We start from the raw sequence: 21,969 nt of genomic DNA, 5'->3' as shown, positions 1-21,969 counted from the left end.
CAAGTGAGAAAGGAAACATGGAAATCCTTAAGAGCCTAGACAGCCAGCCCATTTGACTCTGCCTCCCAAGTCCAGGGACTCTGATCTTGTTAAAGGAAGAGTGAATAGCTCAAATAGCCTAAATAGCTCCCATGCCTGCTTCTGGCTTCTGAGGGCTCCCGCATCCACAGGGTGCACATAAAACACAGACACAAACTCCCTAAGTTTGAATCCAATGAAGTTGAAATAGTAAGCTATTAAGTCTTTATTTAAACCTTTTATGGCATTTTCTTAAATTTAAAAAATAAATATTTGCATTGTAGTTAGCAGAGTCACAAGTATCACATCAACTCAATTTCACAATTTATTAACATGAGATCACTACGCAACAGCACCATAAAACCACTAAGATTTTCTAAAGCACTGAAAATTTAATAAATATTGCAGCATTGGTAGTTTTGAAGCTGTAACTTGAGATTGGTTCTCACAGTGGCCGCTGGTTCTGTTTCTGGCAATTTCTACTAAATGTTAATGGGTTCTGACAACCCTACCAGCCAACATAGAAAAGGAAGAGCTACAAGTAATACTTATTTGTAACTTTGCATGGACATATTTACCACAGCAAAAAGATTGTTTCCACCATGCTTTTATAGAATCTGAGTCAGACTGAATCATAATTTTTAACCCTTAAATTTCATCTCAGTTCAATTACAACCATAGAAACTACTGATATCTCAATGTCACTATTTTATTACAAAACTTTTATTTACAAAATGGAAAAATAATCAAATGACTATCGGCCGGCCATAGTTAAAGGTTTTTGTTTTTAACCCAGTGATTGAACAAATATTAAGCAACATTTCCATGCACCCACATATCAGGTCATTTCTGAAATATGCAAACTCTTAAAATTCCTGTTAGTAAAACTTTAATGTATTCACAATGCCTGTATGTTTATGAGGCTGGGGATAATTCATGGTTCTGTGCAGAAAGTTAGGTATTAACAGTTGCTCAATTTTTTTTAATTTTTTTTTCTTTCATCAATACAGCAGTCAATAATTTGCAAGTAAGAATTACAGAAATAACGCTTACTGTGCTGAATCCACAAGAAAACACAAGTGGTTTGATGCCTTAGAACTAAACAGAAAAGTCAGAACTCCAAGGTTATATTAAACTGAAGCCTTCATTGTGATCAATAGCTTGGATCAGTTTACATCGTAGAGTTTCTTTTTCTGTATATTTTGGAAGATCTAGAAGATTAAAACAGGTATGGGAAACCGGGAGATAGCTCTCACCACCTCCTGTTGACTGGATGACTAGTTTCAGACTCTTCATACCAAGAATGGGGATGCGATCACTACCTGTCAAAAATACTGCCAAGAAAAACAATTTAGACAACACAGCCCAGTGACCAGTCTAACGTTGCATTTTACAGGATGTGCTCTTTTGGGGGAGGGGGTTGAGACAGGGTTTCTCTGTGTAACCTTGGCTGCCTTGGACGTTCTTTGTAGACCAGGCTGGCCTCAAACTCAGAAATCGCCCTGCCTCTGCTTCTCAGAGTGCTGGGATTATAGGCATGCACCACCATGCCTAGCTTGCTCAATATTCTTGATGAACAATGTTGGCACTGACAAAAGCATTTAGAAGTCCATTTTGGAAGAGCCATTTAGAGAATTGGTTAGACTAGCTTTTTAAATATTTTCTACCACATGGGACGCAGGAACTGAACTCGGAGCTGGGCTTCATGCACTCTCTCTAGCCATCTAACACTGTTCTTCACTATCACACAGGACCTCAGGCAATTAATTGCTGGACTGCACTTGAGCAGACCTTGAACTTGAGTTCCTGCCTCAGTCTTCTGAGTAGCTGGGGGCTTGACAAAAGCAGCACACACACTTAGACAAGTGAAAACTTTCAAGAGTGGAAAGAGCTTCAAGAGCTCGTCCTACAAAAAAACTTCCCTACAGATATTTTTAAATAGAAAATAATAGGAAAAGAATCCAAGTTAGGCTGCCAGCATCCATGTGGTGGCTGTTCACAACTACCTTTAACAACTCCAGGGGAACTGACGCCCTCCTGGCCTCTGAGGACACCAGTATGCAGTATACTCACAGATAAAATGTGCATGTAAATAAAAATCTTAATAACAAAATCTAAAAAACAGCTACTATTTTACAGTTTTAACAATTACATTCTTCTCATAGAATATACAGCTGGTCAGAAATACTTACAAAGAAATTGTTTCTTCTTTTCTAGTGGTAATTCATGAAACACTTCCCAAAACATTTTTATCGTGGGATGTTCTGCCCAATATTCCCCTTTGTATTCTGTATTCTAAAAAGAATACAATCTTTTATTAGATGTGAAGGACGTACTAAAGTAGCTTGTAAGGTTTACTAAAAAATGCCAACATGGAATTATATAATTCATTTCATTTACTATTTTCAGGAAGACAAACTTTTTCCTTTTTTAAACAAAATTGCTAAGGGCAATACCAACAATGCTGTGTGGTAGCCACAAACAGCCTCCTAACAATTCCTTCTGTAGTCCCCTCAGGGCTACAACAGGGACGGGCCTGATCTTAGGCATCAATTTAACATGAATTTGCTAGAAAACCGGGGAAACAAGTTTCAAGTCTTAAGCACCAGGTGGGAAGCCACTCAGTCTGGGTGGGGGGTTCTACAGTACTTTCCCCTCCCCTCTGCCATCACCTCTTGGCCATCACACAGTGTAGGAGGGGCAGTGGAACATCTATAACCACAGCAAGGGGCTCCAGGAGGAGCAACAACACACAGCCATGTTCTTGCTTTCCATTCTCTCATGTTAAGACTAGTTTTTCCTTACCTTCTCCAATTCTTTCCAATCGTAATTTGTATTCCCAATGACCATAGCTTGTAACTCATTAGGCTGGAAGAGCAGAAGCACTTTTCCACCACAGACCTTATGAAAGCCAGCATGGAAGGCATCAAATAAAGATGCCACTGATGTATTGAATATGTAGTCCACATAGGCATCGACAAACTCTTGCCTAGAAATAAAAGCAAGGCACAAATGCACGGGTTTATGCAGACTATCCAATATCATCCAATTAAAATTTTGTTCTTTAAATTCTTCCTAATTTTCAACTAAACTTGGAAAGACTTCAAAAGGACACCATCATTATGGGGAAAACTTTAGGCCAAACCAAAAACATACCAAACCCAATTCTTCCTTCATTGAAAATAAAGCAAAACTGAAAAGTCACCATGTGTGGTAGCATATGCTTTTATTTCCAAGCACTCTGGAGGCAGAGACAGATGGAGCTCTAAATTCTAGGCCCTCCTGGTCTACACAGTGAACCTGGACAGCCAGGGCTACGTGGAGAGAGTATCTCAAAAACCAAACCAAACAACCCTTTAGAGATGACCTTAAAGGATGCTTAATACCTATTTCTTGGGTATAAATATTGTATAGACTCCTTGAACCAAAGGGATGGAAAAAATATGCTCTTTGTAGGCTACAGCCTGACTCCAGAGCTCTCCCTTTCCTTCTGCCCAGTGGTTGCAGCAGGGCACCTGCAGGAGCACTTCTGAAATATGTTTCTCAATGATTCAAGGAATATTCTGAAGTTGTTTGATAGTCAGTTGCCTTACTTTTAAGAGTTTTCATTAGAAGTAGCCTGGAGAGTTGGGTGTGGTAGCGCATACCTGTAATCCCAGCACTTGGGAGACAGAGGTAGGTAGATCTCTGTGAGTTCGAGGCCAGCCTGGTCTACAAAGTGAGTCTAAGACAGCCAAGACTAACACTCTGTCTTGAAAAAAACAAGAACAAAAAACCAAACCACAAGATCTCTCTCTACACTCTGCTTCTTTAGTGTTGGGATTAAAGGTGTACACCACCACTGCCAGCTTACAGTTTCTTTTCAAATGTGTGTAGCACACCCACAACTAATTCTCTTCTGTCTCTTATGATATCACAAAAACTGTAAGCAAAAGAGCAGAGCTAGTCAGATGGCCTACTGGCTAAATGCACTTGCTGGCCTGCTGGATGAAGAGAAGTAACTCATGGGTTGTCTTCTGACTCCAGACAGATGCTATGGGCATGCTTGTGGTGGAGGCAGCTGTATGTCCTCTGGGGTCGATGCTTAGTTACTAGACATAATAAGGAAATGCTTTTATTTTGCTTCTTTATCAAAGCTAATCTGCCTGTTTCCAGCAATTCCTCAAACCCTTAGCACCTTCTCTTTCCTTCCTTTCTCTTTCAGTTTTTTGAGACAAGGTTTCTCTGTGTAGCCCTGGCTGTCCTAGAACTAACTCTGTAAACCAGGCTGGCCTCAAACTCACAGAGATCTACCTGCCTCTGCCTCCTGAGTGCTGAAATTAAAGGCATGTGCACCACCACTTTGCTCCCTTAGCACTTTGAAAGACTGAGTCTGCTCAGTGTGTGAGCTGTTGCTCTGTAAAATAAGCCAGTGGCTTCTGGACATTCCAGGCCATTTTACATCGCTTTCTCTGTTTTGCTAATCAGTTGCCACCACATTTCCTTTCAAACCATTTTTGCTGTTGTTTCTTCTCATCTGTTTCTTTGTCATGATCTTTTCATTCCTTTACCTATAGCTTAAAGGGGGTTTCAGGAGCAAGAACATATTACCCCATTAAACATTCAAAACTTAAGTTTTTTGTTTATGTTTGGACTGTTGTGTTATACAGTCCTAGCTGGAGCAGAGAAATCTACCTGGCTCTGCCTCCCGAAGTGCTGGAAATAAAGGCATGTACCACAATGCACAACCCACAATGCTGTTTTCTTTAAGTAAAGTGACATGTTCTTAGTAACATTAGAAAATGCCTACTAGCTGGAGAGATGGCTCAGAGGTAATGTGCATTGACTGCTCTTCCAGAGGTCCTAAGTTCAATTCCCAGCATCCACATGGTGACTCACAACCATCTATAATGAGATCTGATGCCCTCTTCTGGCCTGCAAATGTATGTGCAGCCAGAGCACTGTATATATAATAAATAAATTGTAAAAAAAAAAAAAAAAGAAAGAAAATGCCTACTAACTTCCACTGAGTCCAGTGCAATCCACTTACCGATTCTGTTTGTTAACAGCAGTTTCTGCACCATTCAGAACTAGCTCTTTCACTTCTGTTGCACCAAAGTTTTCAACTGTGATCTGGAAATTTGAAAAGATTTAAAACAAAACAATGTCAGACTCAAAACTTCTAATATTTTAAATGTAACACATTTTCTCTCATTAAATATACAAATAAGCCAGGCATGGCAGCCACACCTTTAATCCCCGCACTCAAGAAGGCAGAGGCAGGAGGATCTCTTTGAGCCTGAGGCCAGCCTGGTCCACAAAGAGTTTCAGGACAGCCGGGGCTACTACACAGGGAAACCTTGTCTTGAAAAACCAACAAAACAAAAATTAAAAACATACAAAACAACTGAGAGTCAAAACTATGCTACCCAGAGTGTTCTAGTAGCCTGACATCCAACAGTGGCCAGGGACACATGACCAAGCACTCAGCTAAACACAGGCAACTCAAGCAATTCTCATAAAAAGCAAAACAGTAGAAAGGACATTTTCCTTAGGAGAGTAAGCCAACCTGACAGGCCATTCCATTACAGCATCAGTTTACATTTTCCACATGGCAATACTTTGCTATATTCTTCTGTCATGCTTATTTGATCACAGGTAGTTTTTAGTTACATATTAATTTGGTAAGCATTACTTTAGAACCTTTTATTTCTTTTACTAGTCAGCTACTTTTTGTTTCCACAAATCACTGTGGTGGATGTAAGACGCTGAGTAGGGATACAGCTTTGCTTTTCAGGTCACTGTCTGGTAAAGGAGGAGAAATCCTTTATAAAAAGGGTAAGAGCACATTTCTACCAAACTACAGGAATCATCTTAACACAACTAACTACCACATCTCTCTCTCTCTCTCTCTCTCTCTCTCTCTCTCTCTCTCTCTCTCTCTCACACACACACACACACATCAACTCAACAATAGGGTAGTAAATAAGAAATAATAAAGTTCTGAAAGTTCATGGCATGTGGATCTTCAATAAAACAAAACAAACAAACAACAACAACAAAACAACACAGTGGCCAGGTGGATTGCTGTGAGTTTGAGGCTAGCCTGGTCTACAAAGCGAGTCCACGACAGCCAAGGCTACACAGGGAAGCCCTGTCTCAAAAAACCAAAAAAGGCAGTGTATGAACGAATCTTTTATGATAAAATGATTAAGTAGAGGAATGAGCTGGGAAGAAAGCCAAATTACAGAAGCTGGAGAACTGACTCAGTGGGTACCTTACCACCACGGCTAGGAGCTATGGAGAAGGTGGCAAGTGCAGTGAGCTCCAGCTATAGTAAGGGACCCCGCCTCGAAAAATAAGCAAATGAGGAAAACCCTCCAATGTCTCTAGCCTCCATATGCCCAACACAGGCAAGCAAATCAATGTGTTAAGGGTACACGTGTGCACACATACATACACACAAATATATTTTAAAAAGAGAAATGATGTTTTTCTGTTCTCATATAGCTTTTATTGTGCAAACAATGAAAGGAGCACGGAGAATCGCTACAACAAAGCAGCAGAAAGAAATGCCTGTCGCTGGTTCCTGAATATTAGAAAAGACAAGGAATCCACTGAAAAATGGAACCAACAATTTACAGAAAATAAAGATCATTGAAGTAAGATTTCTATCCACTTCCTTCTTTCTATGACAGTCTTTCCTCCCTCCCTCCCCTTCCCACCCATCTGTGTTTTTAAAAACAGGGTCTGAATGTATAGTTGCAGCTGTCTTGGAACTCTCTGTGGAAACCTGGCAGGCCTTGACCTCAAGATACTCATTTGCCTCTGTCTTGGCAGTGCTGGGGTTAAAAGTGCACAGTATTAGGCCTGGCTGCTGCTGCTGCTGCTGCTACTACTACTATTATTATTGAGACAAGAGTTTCTCTGTGTAGCCTTGACTCCTGGACTCGCTTTGTAGACCAGGCCCGCCTGGAACTCACCTGCCTCTGCTGGGATCACAGGTGTGTGCCACATCAGCTATTTTTAATTTTTAATGGTTAATTTTTAAAAATTAACTTCCTCCCAGACTCATCCCTATCTGCCTATGCCTCATTCTGCCCCTCTCCCCAATTTTGTGTCTTTTTTTAAAAACAGGAACCCATCAATTTTAATCTATTCTGCTCACTGTTGTGTAACAGTTTCCTCCAAGACTGAAATCCCACAGGGAAACTTTGAGCAAGAAGGCAAACAACTCAAAATAGCTTCAGGAAGTCCCTGAAAGTGATCAGATTTACTAGGCTACTACCTGCCAGAGTAAGCAATAAAAGCTGAGAGACGCTCTCAGACAGAAGGAAGCTAAGCCGAGATAATGCAGGTGCCCTTGGAGGCATCAGCTAAATTAATGGCAATTGTAAGTGCTGGAACTGAACTTGGGTCTTCTACAAGAACAGTGTTTCAGCCCTCAGGAAGATTTATTTTTCTTTTAAGACAAAAAACCCCCAAAACCAAAACCAAACAAAAAGCAACAACAACAAAAAAACAGTATTTACTTCATCTTAAGCATGCATCAAATTTTCTTACAAATATACCACACACATTCCAAAATGACCTAAGAGGTCTGGCAAGACGGCTCAGTGGATAAAGGTGCTTGCTATGCAAGCCTGACAGCATGAATTCAATTCTTGGATCCATGATGGAAGGACACAACTGATGAGTTAGGTGAGTATGGCTGTCAGTGAGAAGCAGAGACAGAGACGACAAGAATTCACCTGTGACGTAATCTAAGTTCACTAGCAATACCGTCTTTTGATATTTTCTAATCACCCCTATGGCCACAGCATCAGAAATGAATCCCTGAATAAGTCTCCTGAATTTAAGTTCCCTTCTTATTATGATCAGCAAACAATGTAATTACTGAAGTCACAGAGATGGTGAATAATGACCGATATGCAATCATTTCCATTTTTATCTGTAAATTAAGAATAAAAACAACCTCGTAAGAGTGGTGAGGATAAAATAATGCAGGTATTGTGGTTGGCACATAGTAAAGGCTCAATAAATATTAGCTGCAGGGCTAAGAATTCTATCTGTGGGGCTGGGGAGATGTCTCTGTGGTTAAAAGCATCGGCTACTCCTTTAGAGGGCCTGGATTCAGTTCCTAGCACCCACCTAACAGCCAACAAGCACCTGTAACTCCAGTCCCAGGGAATGTTGTGCATATATAATCATGCAGACTCAATATCCATGTATACACATTAAAAAAAATAACCAAAACCAAACAAACAAAAAAGCTGGGCATGGTGGTGCACGCCTTTAATCCCAGCACTTGGGAGGCAGAGGCAGGCGGATCATTGTGAGTTCGAGCCCAGCCTGGTCTATAAAGCAAGTCCAGGACAGCCAAGGCTACACAGAGAAACTTTGTCTTAGAAAAACAAAACAAAAAGCATTTCATCTATGGAAAAAAGAAATCCTAAAGCATAGTCATTGAAAGTAAGGGCAACCTATTTCTGTTCATCTTACCGTAAAATTTAGACAAAATGTTTCCTCTATATCATCTTCTGGATAGTCCAGCAATTGCTGCATGCTTCTGCAAAATATGAGTACTTCTTTAAAGTGGAACATATTATCTTGGCAATTCTGCTAATGAATAAATATATACTAGACTTTACTGAAATTGTTTATTTACTTAAAAATGTTAACTAAACCCACAAACATGATTATTTCTAGAAGGAAAGCTTTCTGTACACTCCTCAGCCCCAAACCTACCCATCTGTAGCACTTTCAAATCACTAACCTCCCGACATCTGGCATCAGCTCTTTCAGATCATCCAGGGAGGGCTTCCTTTTCAGTAGTTTCTTATATAAAGCCAGCGGGAAATGGAGGTCCACAATAGTAAAATTATAAATTGCTAATCCACAGATAACACCAATTAAGTGGAACAAGTCACTGTCTTCAAATGTCTAAAAACACAAAGAAGAAAAAAGTATAAAAGACTTCTTTTCCAAGTTAAACTTTGATTTTTAGTATAAAAACACATTCTCCATAGTAGAAGACACAGAAAAGTAACACATAAAAAAGCTCATTCCTATTCCTGTCTCCCTGGCATGAACATCATTGGGTGCACTTTCATTTTAGAAACTTGGGAGGCAGAGGCAGGAGGATCTCTCTAAGTTCAAGGCCAGCATGCTCTACATAGCCAGTTCCAGGACAGGATTACAGATATAAGCATGGCTTCTCTGCTGACTTCTTTTCCATAAACAAAACTACTTCCATGTCATTCAACATTGAATGGGGGCTGTTAGGCTTGCCTGCTATGGGCACAGCCCTGAGTTTGATGGCCAGGATGGGCAGGAAATGAGAGGATGGTTGACAAACAATAAAAGTGAAACTAATTTAAAAGAAAGTGTTTTCATGGTGGGTGTATCTGTGTGCATGCACGTGTGTGGGAGCTGGATGGCAGCTGTGGGTGTCCTCAGGAGAGCTAGCCACCTCCTTTGAAACCTGGTACCTGGAGCTCAGCAGTGAGCCCCAAGAGCCTCCTGACCGCTTTCCTAACATTGGGGCTAGATAAATACCACCATACCCACCTTTCTATTGTTTGTTATTTTTTGAGAGAGGGTCTGACCTAGAAATGGAACTTTAGATAGAACCTAAGAAGTCCTGAAATCCAGCTCTAAAACAATGGTATTTCAACTGTGAGTCAGTATATCCTCCTTACACCAAACTCTTTCTTATTTATGTTATGTATATGGGTGTTTTGTATGCATGTGCATCTGCAAACTCAGAGAGGGCATCAGATCCCAGGACCCCACAGGACTCTAACAGTTGCGAGTCACCATGTGGGAATTGAACTCAGGACCTCTGGGACAGCAGCCAGTATTACTTGATCATTGAGCCATCTCTCCCCAGCCCTTATGCCAAGCTTTTTAAGTGGGTGGATGTTGGGGATCAAACTCAGGTCCATAGGCTTCTAAGACATGTGTTTTATTACCAGTTGAGTTACAACCAAAACCTCTAAAACAGTAAATTTTTTAAAAATTCAGGTTGAGGTGCAAGAGAGATGGCTCAGAGGTTGAAAGCTCTGACTGCTCTTCCAGAGATCCTCAGTTCAATTCCCAGCAACCACATGGTGCCTATAGCCATCTATAATGTGATCTGATGTCCTCTTCTGTACAGGTGTACATGCAGGCAGAGCACTGTATGTATGATACATAGATAAATACTTTTTTAAAAAATTCAAGGCTGAGAATGGTGGAGCATGCTTTTAATTCTCACACTAAGGAAGGAAAACAGGTGGATCTATAAGTTGAAGTCCAGTTTGGTCTACATAGGGAACTCCAGGCCTATAGGGGCTACATAGTGAGACCTTGTCTCAAACAAAACAAAACAAATACAACACACACTCAAGTTAAGTTATCCTGGCCACTAGGGAAGCTAAGAAAGAGATCAGAAGCTGGGTATGACGGCGTACACCTTTAGGGGCAGGCAGATTTCTGTGACTTCAAGGCCAACTGGTGTACAAAATGAGTGCCAGGACTACAGAGAAACCCTGTCTGGAAAGGAGAGAAAGGAAGAGAGGAGGGAGGGAGGGAGGAAGAGAGAGAGGTGGGATGGGCAGAGGGGAGTATGAGAATAATCAGAAACTTGGCCAGGGATGGTAGCACACACTGGCAGAAGCTGGAGGATCTCTGTGCGTTTGAAGCTGGTCTGGTCTATAGAGAGTTCCAGAACAGCCAGGCCTACACAGAGAGACAAGAACAAAACAAAACAAAAAAAGAAAACTCCAAGGACCTTATTTACAGAGGAAGGAGAAAATGACATAAAGCTTGGCTTCTTCCAATATATCTATGCTATAAATCTGATTATAGAATTATGCAAACATTTTATATACTTATAAATACACCAAAATAACCAATTTTTAAAAAACCCTTAACTTAAACATGTATACACTGATAGAACCGTAATAATCAAAATAATACAGTTCAATTCTTTCAAATGACAGAAACATCATTAGTTGTATCTCTCTACTCAGCTATATCCTAAAGATGAAATAAATCACACAGCAACGTACTCTCATGTAGATCAGGATATTGTGCTAGTATCTGGCTGTATTCTTAAAGTGTAGGACATGGTGTAGAACTACCAGAGTGCTGAGGGTGTCTGGCGGTCCCAGCAACATTACGAAGCCCTCAACAGATAGGATAATATGGGTGGGCATCAGTAAAGAAAATGCAACAAACTGAGAAACACAAGACCAAAAATTACACTGTGTTCACTAGGGGATGCTAGCAAACACATGGTCTATTCAAGAACAGGTAAGTGAACAGACAAGCCCTCTTTCCCATGAACCGGACACCATTAAACAATGTAGAGGTATCTCTCTCTACATAAAAGCATTCAAGATAGTGTAATTACAGTGGCATCATTTTGTTACCCATCAGGAATTACCCTAGGCACTGAACATCAATAACTGCTATCCTCACACAAGACAGACAGCCTTCTGCAACAAAGACTAAAAAACAACAAATACATAAAAAGAAATCTTCTAAATAACATAGATGATTGACAGAACCTCCTTACAAACCAAAGTTCAGGGAACATTTCCTGAAAAGGACCAGCTGGTAAATATCTTAGTCTTAGTTGAAGACAAGGCCCTTGTAACTGATGAACTCTGATGCACTCATTGTCAAACAGCCATTGCCAACAGACAGCATCCTGTATGGAAATGTGGTGGGAAGACCTGGCTCACATACTACAGTTTATTGGCCCCTGAGTCTAAATCCTAAGACACCAGGCATCACTAATACTAAATGAAGTTACCCTAGAAGAGAAGCTAGCATAGTAATTTCTATTCAGTTTTTCAAACTAAAATAGTCCGAAGGAAAACTCAGCATTGTTTTAATGCTGATTGTTCCTCAATTTATTTTCTTAACTTGAAATGTATAAAAACAAAACAAAACAAAGTTGTGAATTGACAATAAGTCTAAAAATTCCTAACTTAAAGTTGTAGTAAAGCAAACCTTTGACCAAAATATGTTAGCAATCTAGTCTTCCTGAGTGAACTTAATACTTATGGGCATAGAAACAAAGATATAAAGAAATAATTGTGGTAGATGGGCATTTTACCTTATCTGAAAACCAAATGAGCCTGGACTCTTCATAGTATCGAAACATGCCATATTTAGGATCCAATAATTCCCTCATGATGAGCAAGAAAAATTCTTTGCGTACGCCTCCTGCATCAACAGCATCTTCTCCAACAAATATAACCTAAACAGGGTAATGTGAGCATTGAATAGACGGTGAAAAACTCAAAGTGACCCTGTGACTTGTTACTCATTGCTATTAAGTCTCAGCAGTCTACAGTTTCGTAAGTTAAATATGTGATTTAGATGGTTCAGTGGTTAGAAGCAGTTGTTGATCTTGCAGAAGACCCAGGCTCAGTTTGCAGCACCCACTTGGTGGCCTACAACCATCTGTAACTACAGCTCCATGGGGCCTAACCCTCTCTTCTGGCATCTGCAGGCATCAGGCCATATACATAGTACCCATACATGTAAGCAAAACCTACATACAAAAGAAAATAAGTCTGTAATTAATTAAAATAAAATCCCACAAAATGTTTCAAATTACATAAAAAAAATAAAAAGGCCCAGACAAATTTTTTTTTTTTTTTTTGGTTTTTCGAGACAGGGTTTCTCTGTGTAGTCTTGGCTGTCCTAGACTCGATTTGTAGTCCAGGCTGGCCTTGAACTCACAGCGATCCGCCTGCCTCTGCCTCCCGAGTGCTGGGATTAAAGGCGTGCGCCACCACGCCCGGCTTGGCCCAGACAACTTTTAAATACTAGTCCCAACTTATGCAAAGAAGTGCTCACTTACCTTGAGTGGCTTTTTGTAATCTATATTCTTGGTTTTCCGGAGGACTTCCATTGCATCTCCTACAATATTTTCTCTGCGAACCACTAGAATTAAGCAAGGATTCACAGACTCAATCACTGGGAGAAAAAGGGAGGAGACATTTTGCCTGTGGGCCTGGTCAATAGCCATCTAGAAAACAAAACAAATCAGGATTTTCTTTTACTTTAGACAGTCTCATTTATCGTAACCTTATGAAGATGAGTGTGGAGGTCTGGGTGTGAGCGGCCCCATAGCCTCAGTGGTGGGCTGCTTAGGAGGGTTAGATGCGTAACTGGGGATGGGTGGGCTCTGAGCTTTTAAAAGCCCACGAGGCCCTGCCACTCTCTTCTCTAATTCTTACCTGAAAATTAAAATAGAAGACTCTCAACTACTGCTCCAGTGCCATGCCTGTCTGCTTCCTGCCATGATGAATAACCCTATAAAACTGTGAGCCCCAATTAAATGCTTCCCAAGTTGCCTTGGTCACGGTGTCTCATCACAGCAATAGAGCAGGATGGCCCTGAAGCCTTGCTTTGCCTTCTTCCACTTTGCAAATCTGGATCAGGGCTGCGATCACATGCAAGCAGCACCATGTCCAGCTCTTTTATTTATTCTAGTTAGCATAAAGCAGTGAGTTTCATTGTGATATCCTCATTTTACTTACACACACACACACACACACACACACATTTTTCTTTTAGAGACACAATCTCACTCTGCTGCTTTGCCTGGCCTGGAACTCACAGATACTGGCCTATGTTCCAAGTGCCAGATTAAAGGTGTGTGCCACCTTGCTTGGTGTCTGCTATGAACTAGTTTTAAATTTTTTCATTATAAATAAAAAAGCTTATTGAAAAAGGGAGGGAGACATTCTGGAGACGGAGCTCAGAGGCTGAGGTTATCCTGGGCTAGCTATCCAGGGCTATACAGTGACATCCTGTCTCTCTCCCCACAAAAAGCCCACTTCTCCCATCAAAAAGGAAAAGGAAAACAAAAACAAAGACCTATGATTCACCCCAAGGTAATTTCCCCCTTCCTTCCTTCCTTCACTGAGACAGGATCTCTGTAGTCCTGACTGTTCTAGACCTCCATATCAAGATGGCCTTTGAATTCACAAAACTGGGATTAAACATGTGTGGCCACACCAGGTGTAAGGCAATTTCAAACAGTCTTCCCATTTAAGTGATAAAGTGCTTCTAAGCTTAACTGTATCCCACCTCTCATTCTTTACATCTTTTCTCAAGTACATAATTAAAGGACAGAGTGGAGCCAGGCTTCTGAAACAATCTAACATTTCATAGGGAAGCTAATGGAATGGTTTGGAAAGATATATAACAAAAAAGGTTTATCACTTTTGAGGATTTAACATGAATAAAGGCTAAATTGCTCTATTTTTTTTAAAAAAAAGATGTATTTATTTATTATGTATACAATGCTCTGACTTCATGTACACCTGCACACCAGAAGAGGGCACCAGATCACATTATAGATGGTTGTGAGTCACCATGTGGTAGCTGGGAATTGAACTCAGGACCTCTGGAAGAGCAGTCAGTGTTCTTAACCTGTGAGCATCTCTCCAGCCCAAATTGCTCTATTTTATATTGTAGCTCCTTTTTAAAACAAGCAGCTTTCGCATTTGTGTCTCATGTAGCAGTCTTCCCGACTACACAAAGTACTACGCAAATGACAGTCGACCATGGTGTCCCCAGATATTGTTACATGTGTTTCAAATATTGAAAACAAAAAACCTCGGAGACAATTTTTAAAGACATCCCCAAATCAAATTACCATTGCACAGCATTTACCTGCATCTGTAACACTGCATCTGTCTGCAGCAAAGTAGTTTTCGCCTGGGCATCAAACACAAATGGGTATGTACAAATTGTCACCGGGATATCTGCCAACTGGAAATAAAGAAATTAACTTATTAAAGTTCAAGCTGATTGTGGTGCATGGTGCTGTCACTTTTGGAAAAGATGAATATCACACTCTTGGTTCATTCACTGGTATGGTTAGAAATTATAAAACAGCTACTCAAATTTTGACTATAGGATTTTAAAAAGAGTTTATTTTATATAAGGCAAAAGAATAAACCAAGGGAGAATTGTACATATAAGAGTCTATAAAATAACAAACAGCTTGCTAATGAATTCAAGGCTTTGTGACTGTTCAGTGCTCAGCCACTGAGCCATATCCTCAGCTCAGGCTGGCTTCAAACTCTTCAACTTCCTGCCTTCACTAGGATAACAATGTGTGCCACAACTGAATTTAATGTAAAGACACTGAAATATTAAGCCCCAGATGATTTCTCTTTGTTTGATTTTTTTTTTTTTCCGAGACAGGGTCTCTCTGTGTAGCCTTGGCCGTCCTTTGTAGACCAGGCTGGCCTCAAACTCACAGTGATCCGCCTACCTCTGCCTCCCGAGTGCCGGGATTAAAGGCGTGCACCACCACGCCCAGCTGTTTTCCATTTTTGAGACATGGTCTATCTACATAGTCCTGCTTGTTTTGGAGCTATGTAGACCAGGCTGTCCCAGAACTAACAGAGCTCTGCCTGCCTCAGCCTCCTAAGTGCTGGGATCAAAGGTGTATGCCACCACAACCTGCCTAAAAAATGTTTTTTTTATGTGAGTACAGTAGCAGGCATGCTGGCATCATGTATGGCATGCATGCGCAGGTCAGAAGTGAGTTCTTTCCTTCAGTCAGGTGGGTCCTAGGAACTGAATCTAGATTGTCAGGCTTGGAAGCCTTTTTATCTGAGCCATATTGCTGCAACTTTTACAGAAATTACATTAAAGAATTTTTATTATGTGTGCATGCATACATACCATAATGTGTGTATAAAGGTCAGAGGACAATCTGCAATGGTTACTTCTTTCCTTCACCATGTGGGTCCAATGGAAGGTATCTTCACCCACTGAACCATCTCCATGTTCCTGAATCTTCGTTTGTATACATCACTAAGGACCTCAATTTAGCTCAGTGGTTTTCAACCTTCCTAATGCTATCACCTTCATTGTGTTACTCAAGTTGGGATGATCCACACCATAAAATTACTTGTTATTTTCCTACTTTTAGGAACTGTACTGTAATGTGAATACCTGATATTTCTGATGTAAAGGCAACCTCTGTTAAAGTGTCTCTCAACTCCCAAAGGGATCAGGACCCATAGGTTGAGAAATACTGATTTAACTCCTATAAGAAAACTGTATGTGTATGCAACATTTAGTCCTGACCATGTTTTCAAACTCTTGTGTTTTCAGCTCCCTTTCCCCAACACAAACTCTTATGCTGCTGGTATTGTGCATGGAGCCTTGTCCATGGCAGCAAAACCTCTAGCACTGTGCTGTGTCTAATATCACTTCTCCCTTTTCGTAATTTTATGTGATATTTATCCAAGGAAGCAAATATACAATAGTTTATAGTGTAGGCTAACTAAGGCCCCATTAATTCAAGTACTGGAAAAACCACACCAAATAAGCCAAAGGAGAGCAAAACAACACTGAACACCGTAACGCAATGCCCCTAGTTCTGAAGAGGGAAGCTTAGGACCACTCATTATTCAGGCCAAAGTACCACAACTTAATATATTAAGGTAACACACTGAACAAAAACAATTTGAGTATCAATTATTGGTTTAAAAACAAATCATTTTAATTCTCTAATATTTTGCTCTACTAGGTAAGTATTTATGAAGTTGTAAAATAAAATTTATTTAATATATTTCAAAAGAAATATTTTTTTTTCCTTTCCTGAGACAGGGTTTCTCTGTATAGCCCTGACTGTCCTTAAACTCTCTTTGTAGACCAGGCTGGCCTTGAACTCACAGACATCAGCCTGCCTCAGCCTCCTAAGTACTGGGATTAAAGATGTGCACCACAACACCCGGCTTAAAGTAAATCTTGTTAGAAGGATTCATGTAAGTGTAATATTAAGTATTATTTTGTTGTTGTTGCTGCTGTTTTCTTTTTTTCCCTAAGTCAGAGTTTCATTGTGCAGTCATGGCTGGTCTAAAATCACACTATGTAGACCAGGCTGGCCACTAACTCAGATATTTGCTTTCCTCTGCATCTCAAGCACTGGGGTTAAAAGGGCATGCCATCACACCTGGCAAGAGCTTTTAATCAAAAAAAACTTTTCTGAATTATACAGAATATTCTGATATTATGCAAGATAATTTCTATAGAGTCAAATATGTGTGTAGGCGCGCGCGCGCGCGCGTGTGTGTGTGTGTGTGTATTCCCTCCACCCCCAAGACAGGGTTTCTCTGTGTAGCCTTTGCTGTCCTCGAATTCACAGTGATCCACCTGCTTTTGCCTCCCTGAGTGCTGGGATTAAAAGGATGCACCACCATGCCTGGCTTGAGTCAAGTTTTAAAATCAGCATAATACATATAAATTTAAAAAACACATACATACACACACACACACACACACACACACACACACACACTAAAAACAACAACAAAAATCATACTAAAGACAAATTTGACTCTTCACACAGAAAAAAACCGGAACATAATTCATGAATATGAGGCTTTATTGCACCAAACTTACCTCAGTTAGTCCATGGCTGACATCCTAAGACAGCAATGCAGAATGCAACAATAATGAGGAAAGAGCAATGTTAGTGTTCTATTTCTATTCAAGAAGTAGTTCGTGTATCTTGCTACAGCTGAATATGGACTTAATGAGGTAGAAAATAAGTTAACAAATTTAAGATTTTGGGGTACTCTATATATCATAAAACTATCTTGTACATAATGAGATCTGGTTTTAGCAACTGAGTTTCTCTACTTGCAGAATTTATGTAAACTAGCAAACTAATTCTTAGTCTGATACATCTTTATGGCTGTTTCTTTACCTGAAGAATAGAAGAAACTACTTCTCAGACTTAACCTCAATGAAGTAAGAAATGTTTAGAATACTAAGATATTACAGAGAAACAAAATGAGAGAAAAGCTATCATAAGACAGATAACCAGGAAGGTATGTGGTTGTTTTGTGCCCTTCTCCTTAAACTTTTTTTTGGAAACAAGGCCTCACTGTGTAGTTCTGGCTGGCCTAAAAACTTACTATGATAGCCAGGATAGCCTCGAACTCAAAAGACTGGCCTGTCTCTATTTCCTTAGTGCTGTATTAAAAGTACTATATGCCACCATGCTCAGGCTGTTTCTTTACATGTTTGTTAGTAAGTATTATGGTGTGTGATAGAAAACGCAGGTGTGCCTATGAGGGTCAGGAGACAGCCTATACAAGTTGGTTCTCTTCCTGTTTGCACAGCAAGTACATGGACAGTGAGTGAACTACATGCCCAGCCCATCTATCTATAAACTTTTTTTTAGACTGAGTCTCATATATCTCAGGCTGTATGTAGTTGAGGATGCCCTTTAACTCTGATCTACCTACCTCCTGGGACTGTAGACCCGTGTCACCATGCTTAGTTGTATGTGGCGCTCAGTAGCAAACCTATGGCTTCACACATTAGACAAAAGTACTATACCAATTGATGAGGTACCTGCTTTCAAAGTTTCCACTTATGCTCAAGTTTACATTCCCAGTATTCAAAGTACTAGAATCTTCAGAAATTAAATTCACACTTGGTGGGAACTGTGGTGAAAAATTAACTTTTCTGTTTTTGTTTTTTTGAGACAGGGTTTCTCTATGTAGCGTTGGTTGTCCTGGACTTGCTTTGTAGACCAGGCTGGCCTTGAACTCGCAAAGATCTACCTGCCTCTGCCTCCTGAGTGCTGGGATTAAAGGTGTGCTCCACCACGTCAGCCTAAAAAACTAACTTTTTCCAAACATAGAGCATTTCCTCTGTGCTATTATGGGTCTTTGCAATGACTAAGATCTTTAGCTGCTGACAATGTAAATAATCTAATTTATGATGCAGATTCAGCCATCTAATATCAGTTCTTCCTTTAAGTTCAGAAATAGAACTGGAGCGATAGCTCAACACTTACTGCTCTTACAAAGGAACTGGGTTCAGTTCCCAGCACATAAACGGAATGTCACAACCATCTGTTTCTTATATCCTGGGAAACGTAATGCCCTCATCTGACCCCTACACACACACACACACACACACACACACACACACACACACACACACACACACAAACACACACACTTCATACATGCAAGATAAAGAAAAGTTAGATACATTGTAGGAAATGACTGACACCCAATAAAAACACTGGGTGTTTCAGCTTCATTGCTTAGCAATCCAGAGCACAAGGAAGGAACAGATGCTCCGCTACTGACACCTCTCCTAGAGTCTTCCTTATTATTTTAGTCTGGCTAATTTTAATCTGAATCCTTATCGTGTAATATACTGCACTCGGCTAGGTGGTAGTTCTCTGGGTTCTGCGAAGCTTTACAACAAATGAGAAAGGATCCAATTTCCTTTCTCATTTCTTTATGGGCCAATGGGCTGCCTTAGCAGGTAGAGGCATTTTAATCCCTGGGACCCAGGTGGTAGAAGAAACTGACTCCTACAAATTATCTTCTGATCTCTATACACATATACTGGGGTGTGCACACACACACACACCCATACAAACACAAAGAAATGCAAAAAATTTTTGAATAAAATTTAAGGACAAAATTGTGATGACCTGGGTATAGTACTTATATCAGTACTAAGGAAGATAAGGCAAAATGATCAGAAGTTCACTCTGTTGGTTCTATTTCAAAGAAAAGAAAGGTCTAGGCTAACTTTATCAAGTTTGAATTAGATTTAAGTGGCTTATTTTTAAATGTGTTTCTTTTTCGTCTTTGATGTTAAATATTGGTAGGTCATAAATCTTATTCATTCAATACTGTGCTGTGTCTAAATACGTCTGAGGGAATTAAATTGTATGTGCCCAGTGGATAGTGGTTGAAATAGTAACCTAACATGCTCATCAATATGATAACTAGACAGGATGGACCAGCATTGGGAGGACACACTGGGATTTAAGGAGTTAGAATTTAGCCACCTACAAAATCAGAGGAAAGCTACAAAGAACTACCCTTATTTTTTATACCGTTTACCAAGTTGGGAGGGGTATGCCCTACTCTATCTTCAGGCTCTCTCCCTCGACGTAAAGTTTCAACGCTAACACAATAAGGAAGACTCTAGGAGAGGTGTCAGTAGCAGAGCATCTGTTCCTTCCTTGTGTTCTGCATTGCTAAGCAATGAAGCTGAAATACCCAGTGTTTTTATTGGGTGTCAGCCATTAACTTTTCTTATCTTGCAAGTATGAATGTTTCGCCTGCATGTCTATATGGTGTGTGTGTGCGTATGTTTGTGTGTGTGTGTGTGTGTGTGTGTGTGTGTGTGTGTGTGCGTGTGTGCGCGCCCATATGTGTTGCTTATAGAGGACAGATTAGGGTATCAGATTCCCAAGATTTAAGTAACAGATGGCTGAGAGGCAGAAAAGGAAATTGGATTCTTTGAGGATAGAGTTACGGGTGGTTGTGAGGCAGTTTAAGAGTGCTAGAAACTGAACTCAACTCCTCTAACCAGTGCTCTAACCTGCTGAACACCTGACCAGAACATCATGAAAACTCTAGATCAGTAACTGTATTCAAGCCTCAATGGTATCACAGGCCTATAAGCCCAGCACTGGGAAACTGAAGCAGAAGTTTTCCAAGGTTGAATCCAGCCTATACAGTGGGAATTTAGCTTTAAAAAAAAAAAAAAGCCCAGCTACATAAACCAAACTAGTATCCATATGTGTGTATATGTATATATATGTATGTGTGTGTGTGTATGTATATATGTATGTATACACACACGCATATAAATACATGTACATATGTATATACATATTTGTACTTGCACACAAATGCCCATATCATCACAAAACACTATGAGTATCATTGGGATAGTTGTTAAAACTTTACTAATAATGTGTGAAAATAGCATCCCATTCAGCATTAAGACTAGCAATGAATGTATGAATCATATTTTTTAAGACTTCAGAGAAAAGAACTTGAAAAGTTCTATGTAAATGCAGGAACTCACAGGAAGTTATACACAGCTTTAATCCCAGCACTTGGAAGGCAGAGGCAGGCGGATCTCTGTGAGTTTGAGACCAGCCTGGACTACATGACAGGTTCCAGGTGGGCTGTCATAAAATTAAAAAAAAAAGGGGGGGGGGGGGAGATACCAGCTTTCTGCAATAATATTTACTTAGCAAATATGTTTATAAATGGAGAGATAGGAACTGTATTATAGATTAGAGAGAATGAGGGGGACTACAGTTCTCTATTATCTCATTCTTACTAAAAATTTGAAGTATTTCCTTAATGTGACGTAGTCTGACATCATCATAGCTTTATACTCAGATGGGTCTGGGTGAGAAGACAAGCAGGCTTCATGCCAATGTACAAACACAGGACAAGAGCTGCTAGCTAAAAGGCAGTACTACTGAGATAGCATTTATCTTGGTTACAGCACAGGTTGTCCACAGATGTTTTATTTTTTCCATCAGGCTGGCCCAGAACTCACTGCCTCAGTGAGTGGGGGGCAGAGACTACAGGTGTGTGCCACCCTGTTAGTATCTGTTTACTTAGGACCTTCAGTAACGTGCAAAGTGGTATATCCACATGTGAATACGTAGTAACATTCTGAAATAAAATTAAAACACAGAATCAGTGGTCCCAGGGCTCTGTCCTGGTTCTGAAGCAAACATCTCAGAACATTTCTAAGAGGTCCATATTTGTATTACTCTAAAGAACTCACAGTCCAAGCCACACCTGTATTTTCTCTAGGAAAGGAGAATATGTAAAGTTGGTTTGGGGTTGGGAGAATATCTGCATATAAATACAGCTATGTAATGCATTACTTTAAAATAACACACTTGGAATAAAAGCTATGAAAACACTTAGTGTTTCCAGAATGTTCCTTCTGTATCGTAACAAAGAGCACATTAAGCTCAGTCTCAAAGTGCAGGAGACGTACCACTCCATAAGCTTGCTGCTGCACCCAGTTGATGTAGTCATTCCTAATGTCTATCAACTCTTGTACTTCATGTATATAAAACTTGTCGTACTGTATAAGTTGTCCTGTTTTCTCATTTACCTAAAAAAGAAAGAAAGAAAG

At 40.1% G+C, this 21,969-nt stretch overlaps 1 protein-coding gene and 1 long non-coding RNA gene across 4 annotated transcripts in view; both read right to left on the bottom strand.

The window, feature by feature from the left end:
- Nucleotides 1–220: 220 nt before the first annotated feature.
- The window catches only part of HERC4 (HECT and RLD domain containing E3 ubiquitin protein ligase 4), a 74,401-nt gene continuing 52,652 nt past the window's right edge, over nucleotides 221–21,969 (bottom strand). For 2 of the 3 annotated variants that reach the window (XM_084751929.1, XM_084751931.1), the window contains 11 exons: nucleotides 21,829–21,948; nucleotides 17,434–17,457; nucleotides 14,683–14,781; nucleotides 12,860–13,027; nucleotides 12,107–12,250; nucleotides 8,774–8,940; nucleotides 8,500–8,566; nucleotides 5,048–5,130; nucleotides 2,824–3,007; nucleotides 2,211–2,313; nucleotides 221–1,352 (listed from right to left, as the gene is read on the bottom strand). In XM_084751929.1, the coding sequence (XP_084608055.1) occupies nucleotides 1,144–1,352; nucleotides 2,211–2,313; nucleotides 2,824–3,007; nucleotides 5,048–5,130; nucleotides 8,500–8,566; nucleotides 8,774–8,940; nucleotides 12,107–12,250; nucleotides 12,860–13,027; nucleotides 14,683–14,781; nucleotides 17,434–17,457; nucleotides 21,829–21,948 (1,368 nt within the window). In that variant the 3' untranslated portion in view covers nucleotides 221–1,143. The remainder of the gene's footprint in view (nucleotides 1,353–2,210; nucleotides 2,314–2,823; nucleotides 3,008–5,047; nucleotides 5,131–8,499; nucleotides 8,567–8,773; nucleotides 8,941–12,106; nucleotides 12,251–12,859; nucleotides 13,028–14,682; nucleotides 14,782–17,433; nucleotides 17,458–21,828; nucleotides 21,949–21,969) is intronic. The other variant, XM_084751930.1, reaches the window with a different exon arrangement.
- On the bottom strand, nucleotides 18,227–20,990 carry LOC311580411. Its single transcript, XR_014773453.1, has 2 exons — nucleotides 18,989–20,990; nucleotides 18,227–18,942 (listed from the first exon to the last, which is right to left on the bottom strand). It is a non-coding gene; the product is annotated as an uncharacterized lncRNA (long non-coding RNA).

The sequence above is a fragment of the Acomys minous genome, assembly GCF_964271855.1.
Source record: "Acomys minous genome assembly, chromosome: 13".
NCBI classification, from domain to species: domain Eukaryota; kingdom Metazoa; phylum Chordata; class Mammalia; order Rodentia; family Muridae; genus Acomys; species Acomys minous.
This window is presented reverse-complemented; position numbering and strand designations above follow the sequence as displayed.